This window comes from Sebastes umbrosus, chromosome 6 (assembly GCF_015220745.1).
Source record: "Sebastes umbrosus isolate fSebUmb1 chromosome 6, fSebUmb1.pri, whole genome shotgun sequence".
NCBI lineage: Eukaryota > Metazoa > Chordata > Actinopteri > Perciformes > Sebastidae > Sebastes > Sebastes umbrosus.
The window spans coordinates 34,814,041-34,831,522 of record NC_051274.1 but is presented as its reverse complement, the minus strand read 5'-3'; the positions used below and the strand labels follow the sequence as shown (position 1 = coordinate 34,831,522).

The 17,482-nt window shown below is 42.4% G+C and overlaps 1 protein-coding gene across 1 annotated transcript; it reads right to left on the bottom strand.

The window, feature by feature from the left end:
- Window positions 1-487: 487 nt before the first annotated feature.
- Window positions 488-17,170, bottom strand: ptk6b (PTK6 protein tyrosine kinase 6b). The gene is made up of 8 exons (XM_037773222.1): window positions 16,594-17,170; window positions 14,876-14,997; window positions 9,822-9,985; window positions 8,464-8,629; window positions 3,322-3,483; window positions 2,830-3,011; window positions 2,592-2,745; window positions 488-1,111 (listed from the first exon to the last, which is right to left on the bottom strand). The coding sequence occupies exons 1-8, from the start codon at window positions 16,965-16,967 to the stop codon at window positions 930-932; spliced, it is 1,506 nt and encodes a 501-aa protein (XP_037629150.1). The 5' UTR covers window positions 16,968-17,170; the 3' UTR covers window positions 488-929.
- Window positions 17,171-17,482: the final 312 nt, after the last annotated feature.

Genomic DNA, 17,482 nt, shown 5'->3' with positions numbered 1-17,482 from the left:
TAATAAATTATAAATCTGTTAATTTTGAAGATTTTTTACCAAGTTGTTGGTGTATGATTAATTGTTTAAATAATAAACAAAAATTCTGAAAATGGTAAGATTTAGGACCATTTCAAGACGAGGGGAGAACCTTTCTCTCTGTTTGAGAACATTAAAAAATAACGCCGTCAATCGATTAAATTATTTAATCACCCATTTTTTATCTGTTCTAAATGAACCTTAAAGGGAGATTTATCAAGTATTTAATACTCTTATCAACATGGGAGTGGACAAATATATTGCTTTATGCAAACGTGTGTATATATTTATTATTGTAAATCAATGAACAACACAAATCAATAACAGATATTGTCCAGAAACCCTCACAGGTACTGCATTTAGCATAAAACAATATGCTCCAATCATAACATGGCAAACTGCAGCCCAACAGGCAACAACAGCTGTCAGTGTGTCAGTGTGCTGACTTGACTATAACACGTTTTTTTTGTCTTAGCAACGGACTAAAACCCAAAAATATTTCATTTTATTATCACAGAAGATCCAAATAAACCACCAAACTCTCACATTGTACAAGCTGGAACCAGAGTTATTTACAGTTTTGCTTAAAATAAGACGGAAATTGTTAATTAATTATAAAAAAAAAAGTTGTCCATTCATTTTTGGAATGTTTTCAGCTCTAAAAAAACTCATCAGATGAATCAATAATGAAAGTAATCTTAATAGTTGCAGGCCTAGTGGACGGAATAAAATACACCAGGCTTTGCAGGTTTGCAGTTTTGCAGGTTTGCACATTGCAAACACACAATCAAAGTCTTTCTATGCACGAGCCTGTAAAATGTTTCTATAAATAAGAGCTCCTGCTCCGAGTCGGACTCTCTGCCGCCCCGCTGTGGTGCTCAGGCTGAACTGCAGGAAGTCAGGCGTGGCGGTCACTCCATCTCGTAGGAGCTGCTGTCCAGTTTGTTCTTGAGGAACTTGAAGTCGGGCCTGTCGGCGGGATCCGTGCTCCAACACTTCAGCATGACTTTGTAGAGGAAGTCGGGACACTTGGCCGGACACGGCATCCTGTAACCGCTGGTAACCTGCTGGTACGCTTCCTGGTTGCTGAAGGCTGAGGGAGAACGAGTGATGAGAGGTTAAACAGTTATTTACACTAAAATACCTGCAGAAACACCTGGAGGCTTTCAAGCAGCTGTAGTTGTGATGGAGGTGATGTAGTGTTACCAGAGGACCTCGTGGGATTTACAAAGTTCCCCCCACATCTGTGCTTCATGCAGCGCATTCAAACAACGTACAGTATATCAATAAGATGTGAAGGTCAATAGTTCGTTCCATTGCAACATCAGCTCCTAGCAGCAGAGCTATGCCGTCGCCATTTTGGACTGAAGGGGACTACCGGACGCCAGTAAAACGTCTGCCTACTAAGAGCCGTACAAACGTTAAACTAAATTATTTTTATTCTAATATTATATATTTAATGTCTCTACTGAAATGTCCTGTGAACAGACACGTTAATACATCCACCATGGTACAGACCTAGTCATTTTTTGTCTCTTTGTGGTTGTTTTGCATCTCTTAGTGGTCATTTTGCGTCTCTTTGTGGTTATCTTGCATCTCTTTGTAGTTATTTTGCATCTTTTTGTGGTAATTTTGCATCTCTTAGTGGTCATTTTGCATCTCTTTGTAGTTATTTTGCATCTTTTTGTGGTAATTTTGCATCTCTTTGTAATTATTTTGCATTTCTTTGTAGACATTTTGCATCTCTTTGTAGTTATTTTGCATCTCTTTGTAGTCATTTTTAATCTCTTTGTGGTCATTTTGCATTTCTGTAGTCTTTGTGTCTCTTTGTGGTCATCTTGCATCTCTTTGTAGTTGTTTTGTGTCTCTTTGCATCTTTTTTCACATCTTTATGGACTCATTTTACATCTCCTTGTGATACATTTTTGTCTCTTTGTAGTCATTTTGTGTCTCTTTGCATCTTTTTGGCATCTCTTTGTAGTTTTTTTGTGTTTCTTTGTGGTCATTTTGAGTCTCTTCCTGGTTGGTTACATTCTGTAGTTGAAGGCCAGGAGGGCCCCTGACACTTTGGGCCCCTGACACTTTGGGCCCCTGGGCCTGTGCCCGTTAGGCCCCTTTAGTAATCCATCCATGATGTTAGTCTATCCTTTATCAACGCCATTCACACAGCAGCTGTACCCATCACTGCTCCAACCACAAAGGTTTACCATACCATGCCATGTATAAATATATTCACCAAGCACAGTCTTTGACTTTCACTTCTCTGAACCCGTCCTCCAGGATGGTGCAACTTCACCGGGATAATCTTTCTTTATTTCATCACATTGTGAAAACTCACATTTTATAATTCTATTCAAGCACTTTGGACCTGAAATGAGCAGAATTAAGTAGACTTACTGTATATCTACTTTAAGTAGTTTAGTAGTATTAGTAGGGCTGCACGATTAATAAGGATTAGTAACGACCTTTTAAGATCACAATCTGGATTCAATCAGGCCTTTGTGAATATCATTGTTCCAGGTCTTTTTGGCCTGGAGGAACTTCATTTCATCGTTTTGTATCATTCCACTAACCTGGGTAAGGAGTGCTGCCACAGGTGATGATCTCATAGAGCAAGACACCAAAAGACCAGACGTCTGTCTTGTTGGAGAACTTCCCGTGGCTGATGGCCTCCGGGGCGCTCCACTTGTAGGGAATCTTTTTATCTTCTGTGATGTAGAACGGCTCCTGGTGGAGAAATCGTAAAAAAATTAAATCTGCAGCCTCGGTTTGACTTTTTAAATAAACGCTGGGTGTCTCTTCCTGCCTTACCTTGATCACTCGGGCCAGTCCAAAGTCGGCCACCTTACAGATGTAGTCCTCTCCCACCAGCACGTTTCGAGCCGCCAAATCTCTGTGGATGCTGTTCTGCTCCTCCAGGTACGACATCCCATCAGCCACCTGGGCACCCATATCAACGAGTGACGCGACGTCTTGATTCTGACCCTCCGGACCTGAAACAGGAAAAAATAACAATCAGCACCGAGAACCCGACCACAACAAGGTTAAAAGCTCAGAACCAAGAAGTTCTATACAGTTAATAGGACCTTTAAACTTCTAGTCGTGAATAAGAAATACAAATCAATAAATTAAAATAAATAGTGAAGGTGTAATTAATTTACGTTCATTTTTTATTTGATGTTTATTAGTTTTTACCCTGGCAATATCGTTTCAGTTTAGCTTACTATAATAACCATCCTTTTTGGTGCTTTGAGTTTCTCTTTATGTTATTTGTTTGTCCGCTGAGGTTGTTTTTTTTTGTACCTCTGAGGAAGCTGAGCAGAGAGCCTTTCTCCATCAGCTCGGTGATGATGTAGTACGGGGCCGAGGCTGTGCAGATGGCAAACAGAGAGATGAGGTGGCGATGGCGGAGACTCTTCAGGATCTGAACTTCCCTGTGAAATTCACGGTGGTTCAACTCCGAGTCTGGAGAGAGAAAAAGAGAGAGAGAGAGAGAGAGACGGACGGACGGAGAATTAATGGATGGAAAAAAAAGAAAGACAGAGATGTGAAAGAGGAACAGAGAGATGCAAGAGGAAACCACACTGAAATCTTGACCATTTAACAAATATGATGGGATTTTTCTGTGTTTCGTAAACATTATATAGTCAGGGTGGGAAAAAAATCTTTTTGAAACGATTTCTAAATAGATGTTTTAATACCAGAATCAATATATTTGCTTCATCTGAGTCTATGAGGAGGTAGAAGGAAATTACCGCTTTTATTGTGGTAGTCTGAGTAACGTGACGTCATATCCGTTCCGTATCCGTCAACCAAAACAAACCTCAGAGAGTGTAAAACGTTGGAGGGTCAGCGTGGATACGACCTGCACCCTCCCATGTTAAATCCAGCGTGGTAAACACTACACATCCAGTAAAGGATGGAAACACTTTGGGTTTCACACATTGACAGGAAAAGCAGAGCTAGACAGAGCAGAGCTAAAGCTGCATGCTAACTTCTAAAAAAGGCCAAAATGTGTCCGAAAGTAAGTCTGAAAAATTCAGAAAAAAGGCCGAAAGAAGCCAAAATATGTCAGAAAAAAAATCTTAAAAAAGGCTGAAATATGTAAAAAAAATATTCTGAAATATGTCCGGAAAAATGCCAAAGTATGTCCAAAATATGGCCCAAAAAAGGCTGTAATATGTCAGAAAAAGGCAGATACATATCTGAATAAAAGTCTGAAACATTTCTGAAATATGTCCGAAAAATGCCCCCCAAAAAATGTCCTAAAAAAGTCAGAAATATGCCTAAATAAATGTATGAAAAATGTCTGAGATATGTCCAAAAAAGGGCAGAAAAATGTCTGTGAAATATCCGAAAAAAAGTGCAAAAAAGTTAGCAGGAAACGTTACGGTATGGCGGTAACGTTATGGTATGGCGGTAACGTTGCGGTGGAGCCGGCCGTCGCTCTCGTCTCCGTGGTCAAATGGGCCGACGCTACGACTGTAGAGCACCCAGATACTGACATTTGTGTTCTCTGCATTGAAACGGCCCCGATGGAGCTGACCATGGATGGATAAAGAGAACGGAGCTGACGGGAGAGCTAGAGACCACCTTGGAGAAGTTACAGGAAGTAGACACGTGGGACTACGTCCGCTTTTCAAAATAAGGTGTTAACAAAGGGAACTGTAGATACTAAATACATCTATGGAAATCAGATTGATGGATTATATTCACCAGAAGTATAAAACATTACATGTCCCTTATAGATTAAAAAGAAAATCCCACTAATCTGTGAGGGAAATGTCTTTATTCTTTGATTTCTGGGTTGCTGGTTAATAAATGTAATCAATAATTCCTGTCAATGATCCTGATCTATTTGACTTCAGGACATCTCTGACTACAGACATGCTGAAAATCAAACATTTTTACTGGATTCATTTAGAGATTTTCCAAAGTAAAAGTCCCTAGAAGTGTATGACTCAACTTTTTCCCTTCATGGTCTAGAGGTAAAAAAGTTAACGAGAATCACAACAAAAATAAATCCCAATACAATCAAATTGGCACCGAAGTATCGTGATAATATTACTTTTTGTAGGTTTTGCTACGAGCGGTGGACGAGACCAGCCTGAATCAAATCGAATCTGTCTTGAGACGTTTGTCGCCACCCCCCCCCTCTCTCTTTTCTAAAGGCATGTATGATGAGAGCTAATTATAAATAGTCTCATTAGTCTTAAGAATATGACCGATGTCGTGATCGATATCAAAGTGAATCCTGCTGTTTGTACCAATATTGTGGTGTTCAGTTTGTTAGTGATGCTTTTAGATTGTAATCTATATTTCATCAACTGTTTGACCTGTAAAGCCCCAAACAGCAACAACCATAGCAACCGTAGCCGTAGCAACAGTTCTTTCTACAGTTGCTGCTTGGTGCCTGCATTGTCTGTTATTTCTCTATATGAAGCCACTAGTGTTGAATTGATTAGTCGATTCATCAGTTAGTTGACAGGAAAATCTTTTATCCAGCAAAAATGTCTAAAACATTATTTGGTTTGGCCTTGACTTTTGTTTTTTATCTAGGGATGCACCGATACCACTTTATTTCAGACCGAGTACAAGTACTTACATTTGGGTACTCTCCGATACCGAGTACCGATACGAGTACTTCTCTGTGTCTAAAGACCCTCGTTAACAGCCAGCTGGAGGGTGTGAGCGACACACGGCCGGCTGGGGAGTTCCGCATACGAGGCGGTGCGCCGCCACCGGCTCTAGGTCGGCTTGGGTGAAGGTGCTTCCCGGGGCCGTGGATAAAGGGCTCGCTGCGCACTCTCTCCCCGACGGGGACGGACGGGGCCCCCTGCTCCTGGTGGGACTGTTGACCGGGGCGGACTGTCCTCAGTGCGGAGGACACGGACCAAGGAGTCTAACGCAGGCGCGAGTCAGAGGGTGCAAGCAAAACCCTGTGACGCAATGAAAATGAGGGCCGGTGCGCGCCGGCTGAGGTGGGATCCCGGCCCTGCGGGGTCGTGCGCACCACCGGCCCGTCGGGGAGGTGGAGCGTGAGCGCGTGTGATAGGACCCGAAACATGGTGACGAGAGGTTAACGTCACGCTGCCGTAAAGTGAGTTTGGTGCTGTTGTATCGGAGCCGTTTTGCGAGTACGAGTACATGAGCACAGTATCGGACCCGATACCCGATACTGGTATCGGTATTGGTGCATCCCTGGTTTTATACCAATATAAATGGAAGATTTCTAGATTTGAGACTGTTGGTTGGACAAAACAAACAATTTCAAATCACAATTTTGTGACGTTTTCCAGGGTCAGCCTTTAATTGATTAATCGATTCATGAATCAATATCTCATCTGAGTTTGTTTTCCAACGTGTTTCTCTCAAGCAGCTCAGTCTAAAGGTACGTCGTGAACAGGGATTCCTGGAAATAACCAGATACATAAACCTTTTACTTCCTGTTAGGGAGAAGGAGTCACAGAGTATTACTGTACAACGAGTCATGAGGATAATCAGAGCTACTCGACAGGCTGCACTTTGCTTCATGCTTCTATAATAGCTCACCTAACTACGCCCACTTGACTCTCTACAGGCGTCTGATGACAACAACACCATTTAAACACCAGTCAGACAGCAACTAGCATTAACATTAGCACACACTTCATGCCCAAAAAAGATGATGAATTTCTACACAACTAGGAAATAATCTGACAGATTGTTGCACAACAAGACGCCAGTTTGAACAATAAAACTACGTGTTTTAACAATACAACTCCGTGTTTTAACAATACAACTACAACTCCGTGTTCCACACATGACATCGCTGCCAATAAATGTATGACAGCACACGGAGGTGTCATCAACGGAGATTCCCATGATGCATCTCTCTACATTCCTCTTCTGTCTCTCATCAGTTTCACTCAAATGTGGTCTAACACGTTACCGACAATGCCTTTCTCTGTTTTTGCACAACAAAGGTCAGTTTTCATCAGTGCATTTACTCAACTCAGAGGGGAATATCTTACTTTATCTCCACTAGATTTTCGGGCTGTCAACGTTAATGCGATGATAACACAGATCAGGGTCGGCATCAAAGCATTAGACATTAAACATTATGTTTCATGAAATAAATAAACTATGACACAGGCGTGCACGCACACATACACATGTTATACGTCCACAAAACCAGAGGTTATAAGTCAGATACACAGCGGGGAATCGGTGAAATGTTTTGCACTGATAAACCTGTAACATTGGGCCACTTTCACCGATTACACAACTAATTAAAGGATAAACAACAACATCTTTAAGCCACATCAAGAACCAGTATGCAATTACAACCTTATGCACGCTCATCCAGAAACGTAGCCACGATTACAAACTACAACTTTCTTTCCATTTGTTTCGCAATGCTGGAGTGAGATCCTGCCCACTGGCTGGTCATACAATGCGGGTCTGGTTGATATGGCCAGGGAGGGGGGGTGTTTTATAGACTAGTATACAATATACTCATTTCTTTAACGCAAGTTGTGAATTCAAATGAACCTCTTAAAAATCCGAGGGGTCACCGATCTTTCAGACGTTGTAGTGGCTCAGTTTTAAAGCTGGAGTGAAGATAGTAACATCACATGAAACTAGAAAAACCTAAAGAATCCATCGGTACCAACCATGTCATATACTACACTGAGGGTTTCTGGACAATATCTGTCATTGTTTTGTGTTATTAATTGGTTGATTTTCAATAATAAATAAATATATAGATTTATTTATTTATTCATTTATATATATATATATATATATAAATATATATATATAAATACATACAGTATATAAATAAATAAATAAACATATAAATAAATATATCACTATATAAATATATATATAAATACATAAATATATAAATAAATGAATACATAAATAAATAAATGAATATATAAATATATAAATAAATGAATATATAAATAAATGAATATATAAATAAATAAATGAATATATAAATAAATATATAAATATATATAAATTAATTAATAATAAAATAATAATAAAATAAATGAATATATATATATATTCATGAATCAATATCTCATCTGAGTTTGTTATTTATATATAAATAATTGGAGAAAAATCCAGAAAAGTCCCCAATTTGGGTCAGTTTTTTCTTCATAATCACCTCACAACAGCATCAGTATTCACAATCTAATAATACTTTTTGATTCTTCAAGTACATTTTGCTGATAATACTTGTTTACTTTTAAGTAAACTTTTAAATGCAGCCCTTTAACTTGTAATGAGTATTTTAGATCCACTGCTGCTTACTAGTTTCTAGATAAAACCCTCCACCACATTAGAGCCCATGGCTCTGACTAGACCACTGGATGAAAGTGTTCTCCTCCTGATCAGATACCCATCTAATCTATTAAATCAAGCTTCATCAGATCAACGGAGATGATGAAATACCACTTTTGATGATCTTGATGGCGACGTTGATGTAGTTTTTCCAGCGTCCCCGGTAGACGCTGGCGAAGTAGCCGCTGCCCAGCTCCTCCTCCAGGGTGAACTCCTCTTTGGGGAGCTCCCACTCATCCACCGTAAAATGACTCAGATCTGGAGTGTTGGGCTTTTTCTGATGGAGGCAACACACATGCACACGCTTAGGTAGGTCATAAAGGGACACAAGTACATACAAGTACATACATTCTCATCCAGGCATATAGGCTAAGGTTAATGAACAACACACAATGAACATCAATCAATCTCAGAAGCACAGAATTTGGGTTAAAAAAAGGTTTGATGCTGTAGCTCAAATTATTTTAATTTTGGATTAATCTAACAATTTTTTTCTTAAAGGGACTGTTTGTAACTTTTTAAGCGTATAAATATACCGGGTCGGGACACATGCGCGTTCGTATATGCGCGCTCGCGTGTGGCCGGCGTCCCCGCTCCTCTGCCTGCTTGCCTTCACTGACACAGCGCGCGTTCTCGCGTACTCGCTCCACGTCTAGACGTGAACGCGCGCTCACTACACACTGCAGAAGAGTTAGTTTAGCTCTGAGACTATCTAGTGAATGTTCAGTGGACGTTTGTGCAGAAATAACTGCTGCAGTTCCTCCAGACCAACAGAGGTTTCCCGTGTCTTGTGAAGTGACGGGGCTCCGCAGAGAGAAACCTTGTCATCTTGTTACCGAACGGGTGCCGGTGTCTCCCTGTTCACTACGGCTGCAGGCGGAGAGAACAGGAAGACACGCTGCGGAGCCCCGCTGCTGAAGCCTGCGCTGAGGCAGGAGAAGCAAACAAAGTATCAGCATTGATTCATGGAGAGACCTTGGTCTGGTCAGCTAACATTACTGCCAAGCAGCTGAAATATAGAGTGATATTGTGCTTTTAGCTGACGTGTGTCGCCTCACTGTTTTGAGCGATGCTCGTTCATGTCTATGTAGAGCGAGCAGGCACGAGCCCGATGCTGACTTTCATTGATTTCACGGCCACAGGCGTCGCTGTTAAGCAGCATTTCTGAAAGTTACAAATAGTCCCTTGAATGCTGATGCAGATGTTCTGACAGGCATCTAAAAGACTTATTGCATTTTCCATTTTGATTCCTGTTAACTTCTGCATCTTTGTTGCACAATTTCCTTTTGTGAGTTTTGTGTTCAGGCTCCGTTGCAAGAGAACTATATACAGTATAGCACATCTGCAAGGAGGCACATTAGTATACAATGCTGTAGCAACAAAACTTCTTGTTTTCACATGACCAGAAATAAGAGGAACAAACAAGCAGAACCGATAGAGACCCAGCAGGAACCCGGCGCCCGTCCTACCCTCTTGCAGGGGTTTCCCAGGTTGCCGGTGTTGTTCAGGCTGTTGACGCAGTAGTGCTCCACCAAGTCGATCAGAGAGTCGAAGTGGTGGTTGTACTCCACGTGATAATTACTCTCCTCCGTCTTGAGGACCTTGAAGTGCTTCACCCGACTGCTGGACCTCACTGCAGAAAGATTCACACACAAAAACAACAACTCAGAAAAAAGCAGAAATGGTTTAAATGCAAAGATCCAGTTACACTTTTAACCTCAAGATATCTCTTTATATTCGTTACCAAAGCGTTGCAGTTTACCGTCTAATAGGAATATCAAGCTGTTACTGTCATGCACCTCTTTATGTTGGTGCTTCTTAATGTTTGTCTTATTTCAGTTTATTACTCGGATCTTATTTAGTTTTGCAGGTTTGGCTTGGTTTGCATAACTTTGGAAGGCTCTGTTGATGGTTATGTTGAAAGGTGCGGATTAGTACGCCGCATGAAATGATGGAAAACATAAATACTGACATTATCTGTGTTTACGCTGGTGCTGTTGCTCTTTGAAAGGGCAGCAGTGAAATGCTTTGTGACTGTAACACACGGGGACAGATTATTACCACTTTTTATTTAACTGAATTAATGTCTGCACACGTCTGGGCGTAGGACTGTAACACCAACATCTTACTGCTTTTTATACTTCGTAGTTTTTTTTGTGTATGTGACACGCTACACTGAGACTGTATACGAAACCGCCTACTCCATACTACTGAGGAACGCAGTATACAGTATACAGTACACAGTATACAGTATACAGTACATACTGCGTACTGCGGTCCTCAGTAGTATGAAACAGTTAAAGTGATGTATTCAGCAGTCTGTTAGACCAGGATTTAACCTTTGAACCAGCTCTTAAAGCACTGCACACTCGTACCACTATAACTATATTATTGAAACTACAACTTTAATTTGTTTATGTTATGTTTGTTAACTTTATAAGATACTGCAGGTTTAAACTATTTATTCTAACAGCTCATAGTGAAGTCAGACCAACAGGATCATCAACGAGGGGAGACGGGAAATATAAAACATTCATCCACAACATTTACTCAAACTGCTTTTTCAGTTCCAGCAAATAAACAGAGGACTGATCTCCTCTTCTCTCTCCTCTTCCCTCTCCTCTTTCCTCTCTTCTCTCCTCTTTCCTCTCCTCTTCCCTCTCTTCTCTCCTCTTTCCTCTCCTCTTCTCTCTCCTCTTCCCTCTCCTCTTTCCTCTCCTCTTCCCTCTCCTCTTCCCTCTCTTCTCTCCTCTTTCCTCTCCTCTTCCCTCTCCTCTTCCCACTCCTCATCCCTCTCCTCTTTCCTCTCCTCTCTCCTCTTCCCTCTCCTCTCCTCTTCTCTTTTCTGTCCTCTTCTCTCCTCTTTCCTCTCCTCTTCCCTCTCCTCTTCCCACTCCTCTTCCCTCTCCTCTTCCCACTCCTCTTTCCTCTCCTCTTCCCTCTCCTCTTTCCTCTCCTCATCCCTCTCCTCTTTCCTCTCCTCTCTCCTCTTCCCTCTCCTCTCCTCTCTTCTCTTCTCTGTCCTCTTCTCTCTCCTCTCCTCTTTCATCTCCTCTCTCCTCTTCTCTCTCCTCTCTCCTCTTCTCTTTCCTCTTCCCTCTCCTCTCCTCTCTCCTCTTCTCTCTCCTCTCCTCTCTCCTCTTCTCTTTCCTCTTCCCTCTCCTCTCCTCTCTCCTCTTCCCTCTCCTCTCCTCTCTCCTCTTCTCTCTCCTCTTCTCTCTCCTCTCCTCTCTCATCTCCTCTCTCCTCTTCCCTCTCCTCTCCTCTCTCCTCTCCTCTCTCCTCTTCTCTCTCCTCTTCTCTCTCCTCTCCTCTCTCCTCTTCTCTCTCCTCCTCTCTCCTCTTCTCTTTCCTCTTCCCTCTCCTCTTCTCTCTCCTCTCCTCTCTCCTCTTCTCTTTCCTCTTCCCTCTCCTCTCCTCTCTCCTCTTCTCTCTCCTCTCCTCTCTCCTCTTCTCTCTCCTCTTCCCTCTCCTCTCCTCTCTCCTCTTCCCTCTCTTCTCTCTCCTCTCCTCTTCTCTTTCCTCTTCCCTCTCCTCTCCTCTCTCCTCTTCTCTCTCCTCTTCTCTCTCCTCTCCTCTCTCCTCTCCTCTCTCCTCTTCCCTCTCCTCTCCTCTCTCCTCTTCTCTCTCCTCTTCTCTCTCCTCTCCTCTCTCATCTCCTCTCTTCTCTTCCCTCTCCTCTCCTCTTCCCTCTCCTCTCCTCTCTCCTCTTCTCTCTCCTCTCCTCTCTCCTCTTCTCTCTCCTCTTCCCTCTCCTCTCCTCTCTCCTCTTCCCTCTCTTCTCTCTCCTCTCCTCTTCTCTTTCCTCTTCCCTCTCCTCTCCTCTCTCCTCTTCTCTCTCCTCTCCTCTCTCATCTCCTCTCTCCTCTTCCCTCTCCTCTCCTCTTCTCTCTCCTCTCTCCTCTTCCCTCTCCTCTCCTCTTCTCTCTCCTCTCCTCTCTCCTCTTCTCTCTCCTCTTCCCTCTCCTCTCCTCTCTCCTCTCCTCTTCTCTCTCCTCTTCTCTCTCCTCTCCTCTCTCATCTCCTCTCTCCTCTTCCCTCTCCTCTTCTCTCTCCTCTTTTCTCTCCTTTTCTCCCCTCTTCCCTCTCCTCTTCCCTCCCCTCTTCTCTCTCCTCTTCTCTCTCCTCTTCTTCCCTCTTCCCTCTCCTCTCCTCTCTTCTCTGTCCTCTTCTCTCTCATCTCCTCTCTCTTCTCTCTCCTCTCCTCTCTCCTCTTCCCTCTCTCCTCTCTCCTCTCCTTTTCTCTTTCCTCTTCCCTCTCCTCCCCTCTCTCCTCTTCTCTCTCCTCTCCTCTCTCATCTCCTCTCTCCTCTTCCCTCTCCTCTCCTCTCTCCTCTTCCCTCTCTTCTCTCTCCTCTCCTCTCTCATCTCCTCTCTCCTCTTCCCTCTCCTCTCCTCTCTCCTCTTCCCTCCCCTCTTCTCTCTCCTCTTCTCTCTCCTTTTCTCCCCTCTTCCCTCTCCTCTTCCCTCCCCTCTTCTCTCTCCTCTTCTCTCTCCTCTTCTCCCCTCTTCCCTCTCCTCTTCCCTCGCCACTTCCTGCTGCTCTGTAGCCGCTCTATGAGCCTCACTGGCCGGCTGGCGAGCGAGCTACGCCCGCGGGCGAGCTACGCCCGCGGGCGATTGTGGAGCTTCTCAATTCCAAAAGGCAGATAACCACAGGTTCCTGTTAATGTTATAATGGACATCTGTGTTGTGATATTTAACACAAAGAAATAAAAGCCCTCGTCTACAGACCGGTCTCTAGAGAGCTCCAGCAGCTCGTAGCGGTCTGTGAGCGTGACCGCCTGGCTGGAGAGGCAGCGACCCCGGCAGGCGCTATAGCTAGCCGTCACGGCAGTTTGTGGAGCTTCTCAACTCTGAAAACGTCGGAGCAAATATTCCACTCACCGTCTAATATCATAAAACTGTCAATATTCTAAATCTACACAGGTGATTTCTCTCCTCAAACACATTCACAAGTGAATTTAGTGATGAAATAGATACGAAAAATGTAAAAAAGCGAGCCATTCTTGGCTGCTGTTGTTGTTGTTGTAACCACAGCCTGTAGCGGTCCAACGCTTTGCATTGTGGGATACAGTAGGCGACGTAGACTGGTCCGATGCAGACTGGAGATTTTGTTTATGTTGTTGGTGGAGGGTAGAAATACAGCAGCAAGCTTTGGGACCAACTTCCCTCTCTCTGATGGAAACTGTCTTAACATTTCGTAAGCGTGGTTTCGTATCAAGCAGAGGGGATTTACAAAGGTTCACAGTATTATTAACCCCCTGAGATCCACAATGGAGCAGTTCTAGTCTCTTTTAGGGGAACCCAGGGGTTCTTTAGGGGGAGATAGCAGGTCAACAGTAGATGTCACATAGAAGTGGTGTACATCATCTGAAAGCTGGAACCTGAAGATTAATTTGAATTAAAAAAATATGAATGAATTCATTAATTAATTATTTAAAATAAATTGTAAAAGTGTATAAGAGTTCAGAACATTATGATAGAAGTATATGATGGTCATCTTCATGCTTTATTATGTCTCATAAGTTGTTACAGCAATGTTTGGGGTTGATACCATTTGTTCCACAAATTTGGTGCTAAATTTAACCATTTTTTACCACTGGAGAATTAATAAAAATTATGAATAATCCCTTCAATATACCACATTAAGACACCAAGACCTTGAGGACCACCAGAGAAAAAGACATGCTGTGATTTGGGATCAAAAACTTTTGACATTTTGGAGATTTCTGCAAGAATTGCATCCATCCTCTGAATGCTCTAGGTCTCTAGTCTGATCCATCCATCCTCTGAATGCTCTTGGTCTCTAGTCTGATCCATCCATCCTCTGAATGCTCTAGGTCTCTAGTCTGATCCATCCATCCTCTGAATGCTCTAGGTCTCTAGTCTGATCCATCCATCCTCTGAATGCTCTTGGTCTCTAGTCTGATCCATCCATCCTCTGAATGCTCTAGGTCTCTAGTTTGATCCATCCATCCTCTGAATGCTCTAGGTCTCTAGTCTGATCCATCCATCCTCTGAATGCTCTAGGTCTCTAGTCTGATCCATCCATCCTCTGAATGCTCTAGGTCTCTAGTCTGATCCATCTATCCTCTGAATGCTCTTGGTCTCTAGTCTGATCCATCCATCCTCTGAATGCTCTAGGTCTCTAGTTTGATCCATCCATCCTCTGAATGCTCTAGGTCTCTAGTCTGATCCATCCATCCTCTGAATACTCTAGGTCTCTAGTCTGATCCATCCATCCTCTGAATGCTCTAGGTCTCTAGTTTGATCCATCCATCCTCTGAATGCTCTAGGTCTCTAGTCTGATCCATCCATCCTCTGAATGCTCTAGGTCTCTAGTCTGATCCATCCATCCTCTGAATGCTCTAGGTCTCTCTAACTCTATAAATAAACCTACTAGAGTCTCTGAAAGACAGTAAAGTCGGTCCGCGGGTCTCCGGGAGTTTAACCACTCACACCCAAACGCGTCTCGTTCTCTCTCTGGGCTTCCTCCATCACCCTCTCCGTCATAGCTCACCTGAAAGAACGTATCCAATGTCGTCTTTCTCGCTACATCGGATGAGGAAGGATCCGTTGTCATTTCCTTGTCCCAGCAGGTGGCTTTGGGCCTCAAAGCGGTTCATTGTCCCAAAGAACCATCTGGATCAAGACAGAAAGACATAAATGAAAGTAATTATTAGGAAATGGTTGCATGGTTTCAAGCTTTAACTCTGTGATATTCAAAATAATGCTCTGAGATATTGTGTAATAGAGGAGGATATATTCTGAAATAATTTTTGGAATCAACACAGGAAGGCGTATAAATAGCGTGACATCACAAGGACACTCTGCGTATCATGAGAACACATTTTTTGTCTTTTCGTGTGTCATTTTTACGCCACGCAACAAAACTATGGTCACGGCCGCAACAAAACCACTTAGTTAGGTTCAGGAAAAACATCCTGGTTCGCCAATAATATAATTAAAAACCAGCAACCCTCTAATGAGTTTCAGCCCTCCAGCAGCTGTTGCAGCATGTGGGAATAACCTCACATTACACACTTCCCATTCTGTTGAAGCAATAAACAGAGAGAGGAGAGACAAAACAAGAAGTGGTGAGGCTGACTGCCGCAGTGTTTGCATCACTGCTAAGAGACACACCGGCACGGGACTGACATTATGAGAACTGGAACTGACATTTCTCTCAGTGTTACATACAACAGAGAGTTGAGGGGTGAATGTGACGCAGAAAAGTGTGTCCTGTTTGTCATGATATGAAGTCACGGCTGTATGAACGTTCATTTTGAAGATTCTTTTTACTAAGTAAGTTGTGATCGATTTATTATTTTAATATCAAATCAAAATTCTGTTAATTTTGAAGATTGTTTACCAAGTTATTGGTGTACAATTTATTATTTTAATAATAAATATAAATTATGTCAATTTTGAATATTTTTTTCCAAGTTGCTGGTGTGTGATTTATTATTTTAATAATAAATAAAAATTCTGTTAATTTTGAATATTTTTTTACCACATTACTTGTGTACCATTTTTTAAAAATTATAAATATAAATTCTGTTAATTTTGAAGATCGTTTACCAAGTTACTGGTGTACAATTTATTATTTTAATAATAAATATAAATTCTGTTACAGTATTTTTTGTAATCACAATCGTAATTATCTGTATTTAAGCTTTTCTTGATCATTTTTAAAGATAATTATTCTGTTTTTAGAGGTTTATGACTCTATTTTAACAATTAATTTATGTTAGAAGAAAAGATTTCTAAAAATATTTCTTGTAAAAATACAGATTTTTTTTTGCAAAACTTTTGAGTTAATGTGAATTTGGGCTTTTGCAACGTAAAATGACATGTTTCATTTGTGATTTATATGTAAATGGTCTTAGATTTACAGTGTATGACTATTCTAACAATAAATATATGTTAAAAGTAAAATATTTCTTGTAAAATTACAGTAATAAAGGCTAATTATATAAAGATCATTTTTTTTTTACAGTTTATTTATGTTAATTAATGGACAGTATTTACATCGAAACATTTCCACCATCCTCCACTGGTTTGATTCTCTTTAAATGGGTCAAACTACATGACTGTATGTTGCATAACAACAGGTCATTAACTCAGTAAATCACAGAGAGAAGCTGAAGTGATTGGAAGTTTTGTTTGGAAATGAGCCAGAGGAATACTTCACATGTTACCAGATACTTTGATATTACTTAGAACAACACCACTCACGGTTGCATCCTCAGAGACTCGGCCCGGTCCAGGTAGTTCTTGGGAACGATCCCGGTGTTCAGCACGCACCCGTTCTTATCGATCTTCCTCGCGGTCCACCAGTCTCCGGTTCGGCTGATGACGCTGAACAGATCTCCCTCCAGGAACGACAGCTCGTCGGCGTGGCGGGACTCGAACGGCCACAGAGCCGTGTAGAAGGACCCGCTCTCCGGGGCTCGGTCCTGGAGCCCCGGGCTCGGTGGTGTCTCCTCTTCCTCACCTCCTCCTCCTCCTCCTCCTCCTCCTCCTTCTGCTGCAGGAGGCTTCTTCTCACCTGTAATTCTCTGCCATAGTGCGACCAGACACGGGCACTTGTTGCGCAGACACTCACCCATAGATCACCATGAATGACCCCCTAGCTGGAGCCTTCCTCCTCCTCTTCCTCCTCTTCCTCTTCCTCCTCTGCCTCAGAGCGCGTCACAGCGCGTCAGCCGGATACACCTGTTGGACAGGTATGAGAGGATGGAGCGACAGGAATCCTCAGAGAGAGAGAGACTCACTGTTACTGCTCTTACTGCTCTCACAGCACTGACAGATACTTCCTGATGCCAGCCGATGATAGAAGACACGAGAACCAAGAACCCGCCTCTCTGACAGATGATGCGTCATCAACCTCACTATAACCTGACTGCAGGTTGTTATTAATGGGCTAGACCAGAGGTCAGGGGTCAGAGGTCAGCAGTTCTTCAGCTCCTCTCCAGAGGCTCCCTGTGGATTTATGAACATGGAAATGAATAACTGTTTTTTTTTTACATTTTCATTGTTATTGATCATTGTTGTAGGTCTACGGTACGACAGTACGACGGAGTATTAGGGCCACATTGAGGAAAAAAAATAAATCTGAGATTTC

What these genes read in the sequence shown, in the direction of transcription:
- ptk6b (XM_037773222.1), bottom strand. Translation starts at nt 16,967, where the DNA reads ATGGGTGAGTGTCTGCGCAACAAGTGCCCGTGTCTGGTCGCACTATGG. An exon ending in TCTGCTCAGCTTCCTCAGAG is followed by an intron (nt 3,012 to 3,321) that starts GTACAAAAAAAA and finishes TTCCTGTTTCAG; the next exon opens with GTCCGGAGGGTCAGAATCAA. An exon ending in GACTGGCCCGAGTGATCAAG is followed by an intron (nt 2,746 to 2,829) that starts GTAAGGCAGGAA and finishes TTTCTCCACCAG; the next exon opens with GAGCCGTTCTACATCACAGA.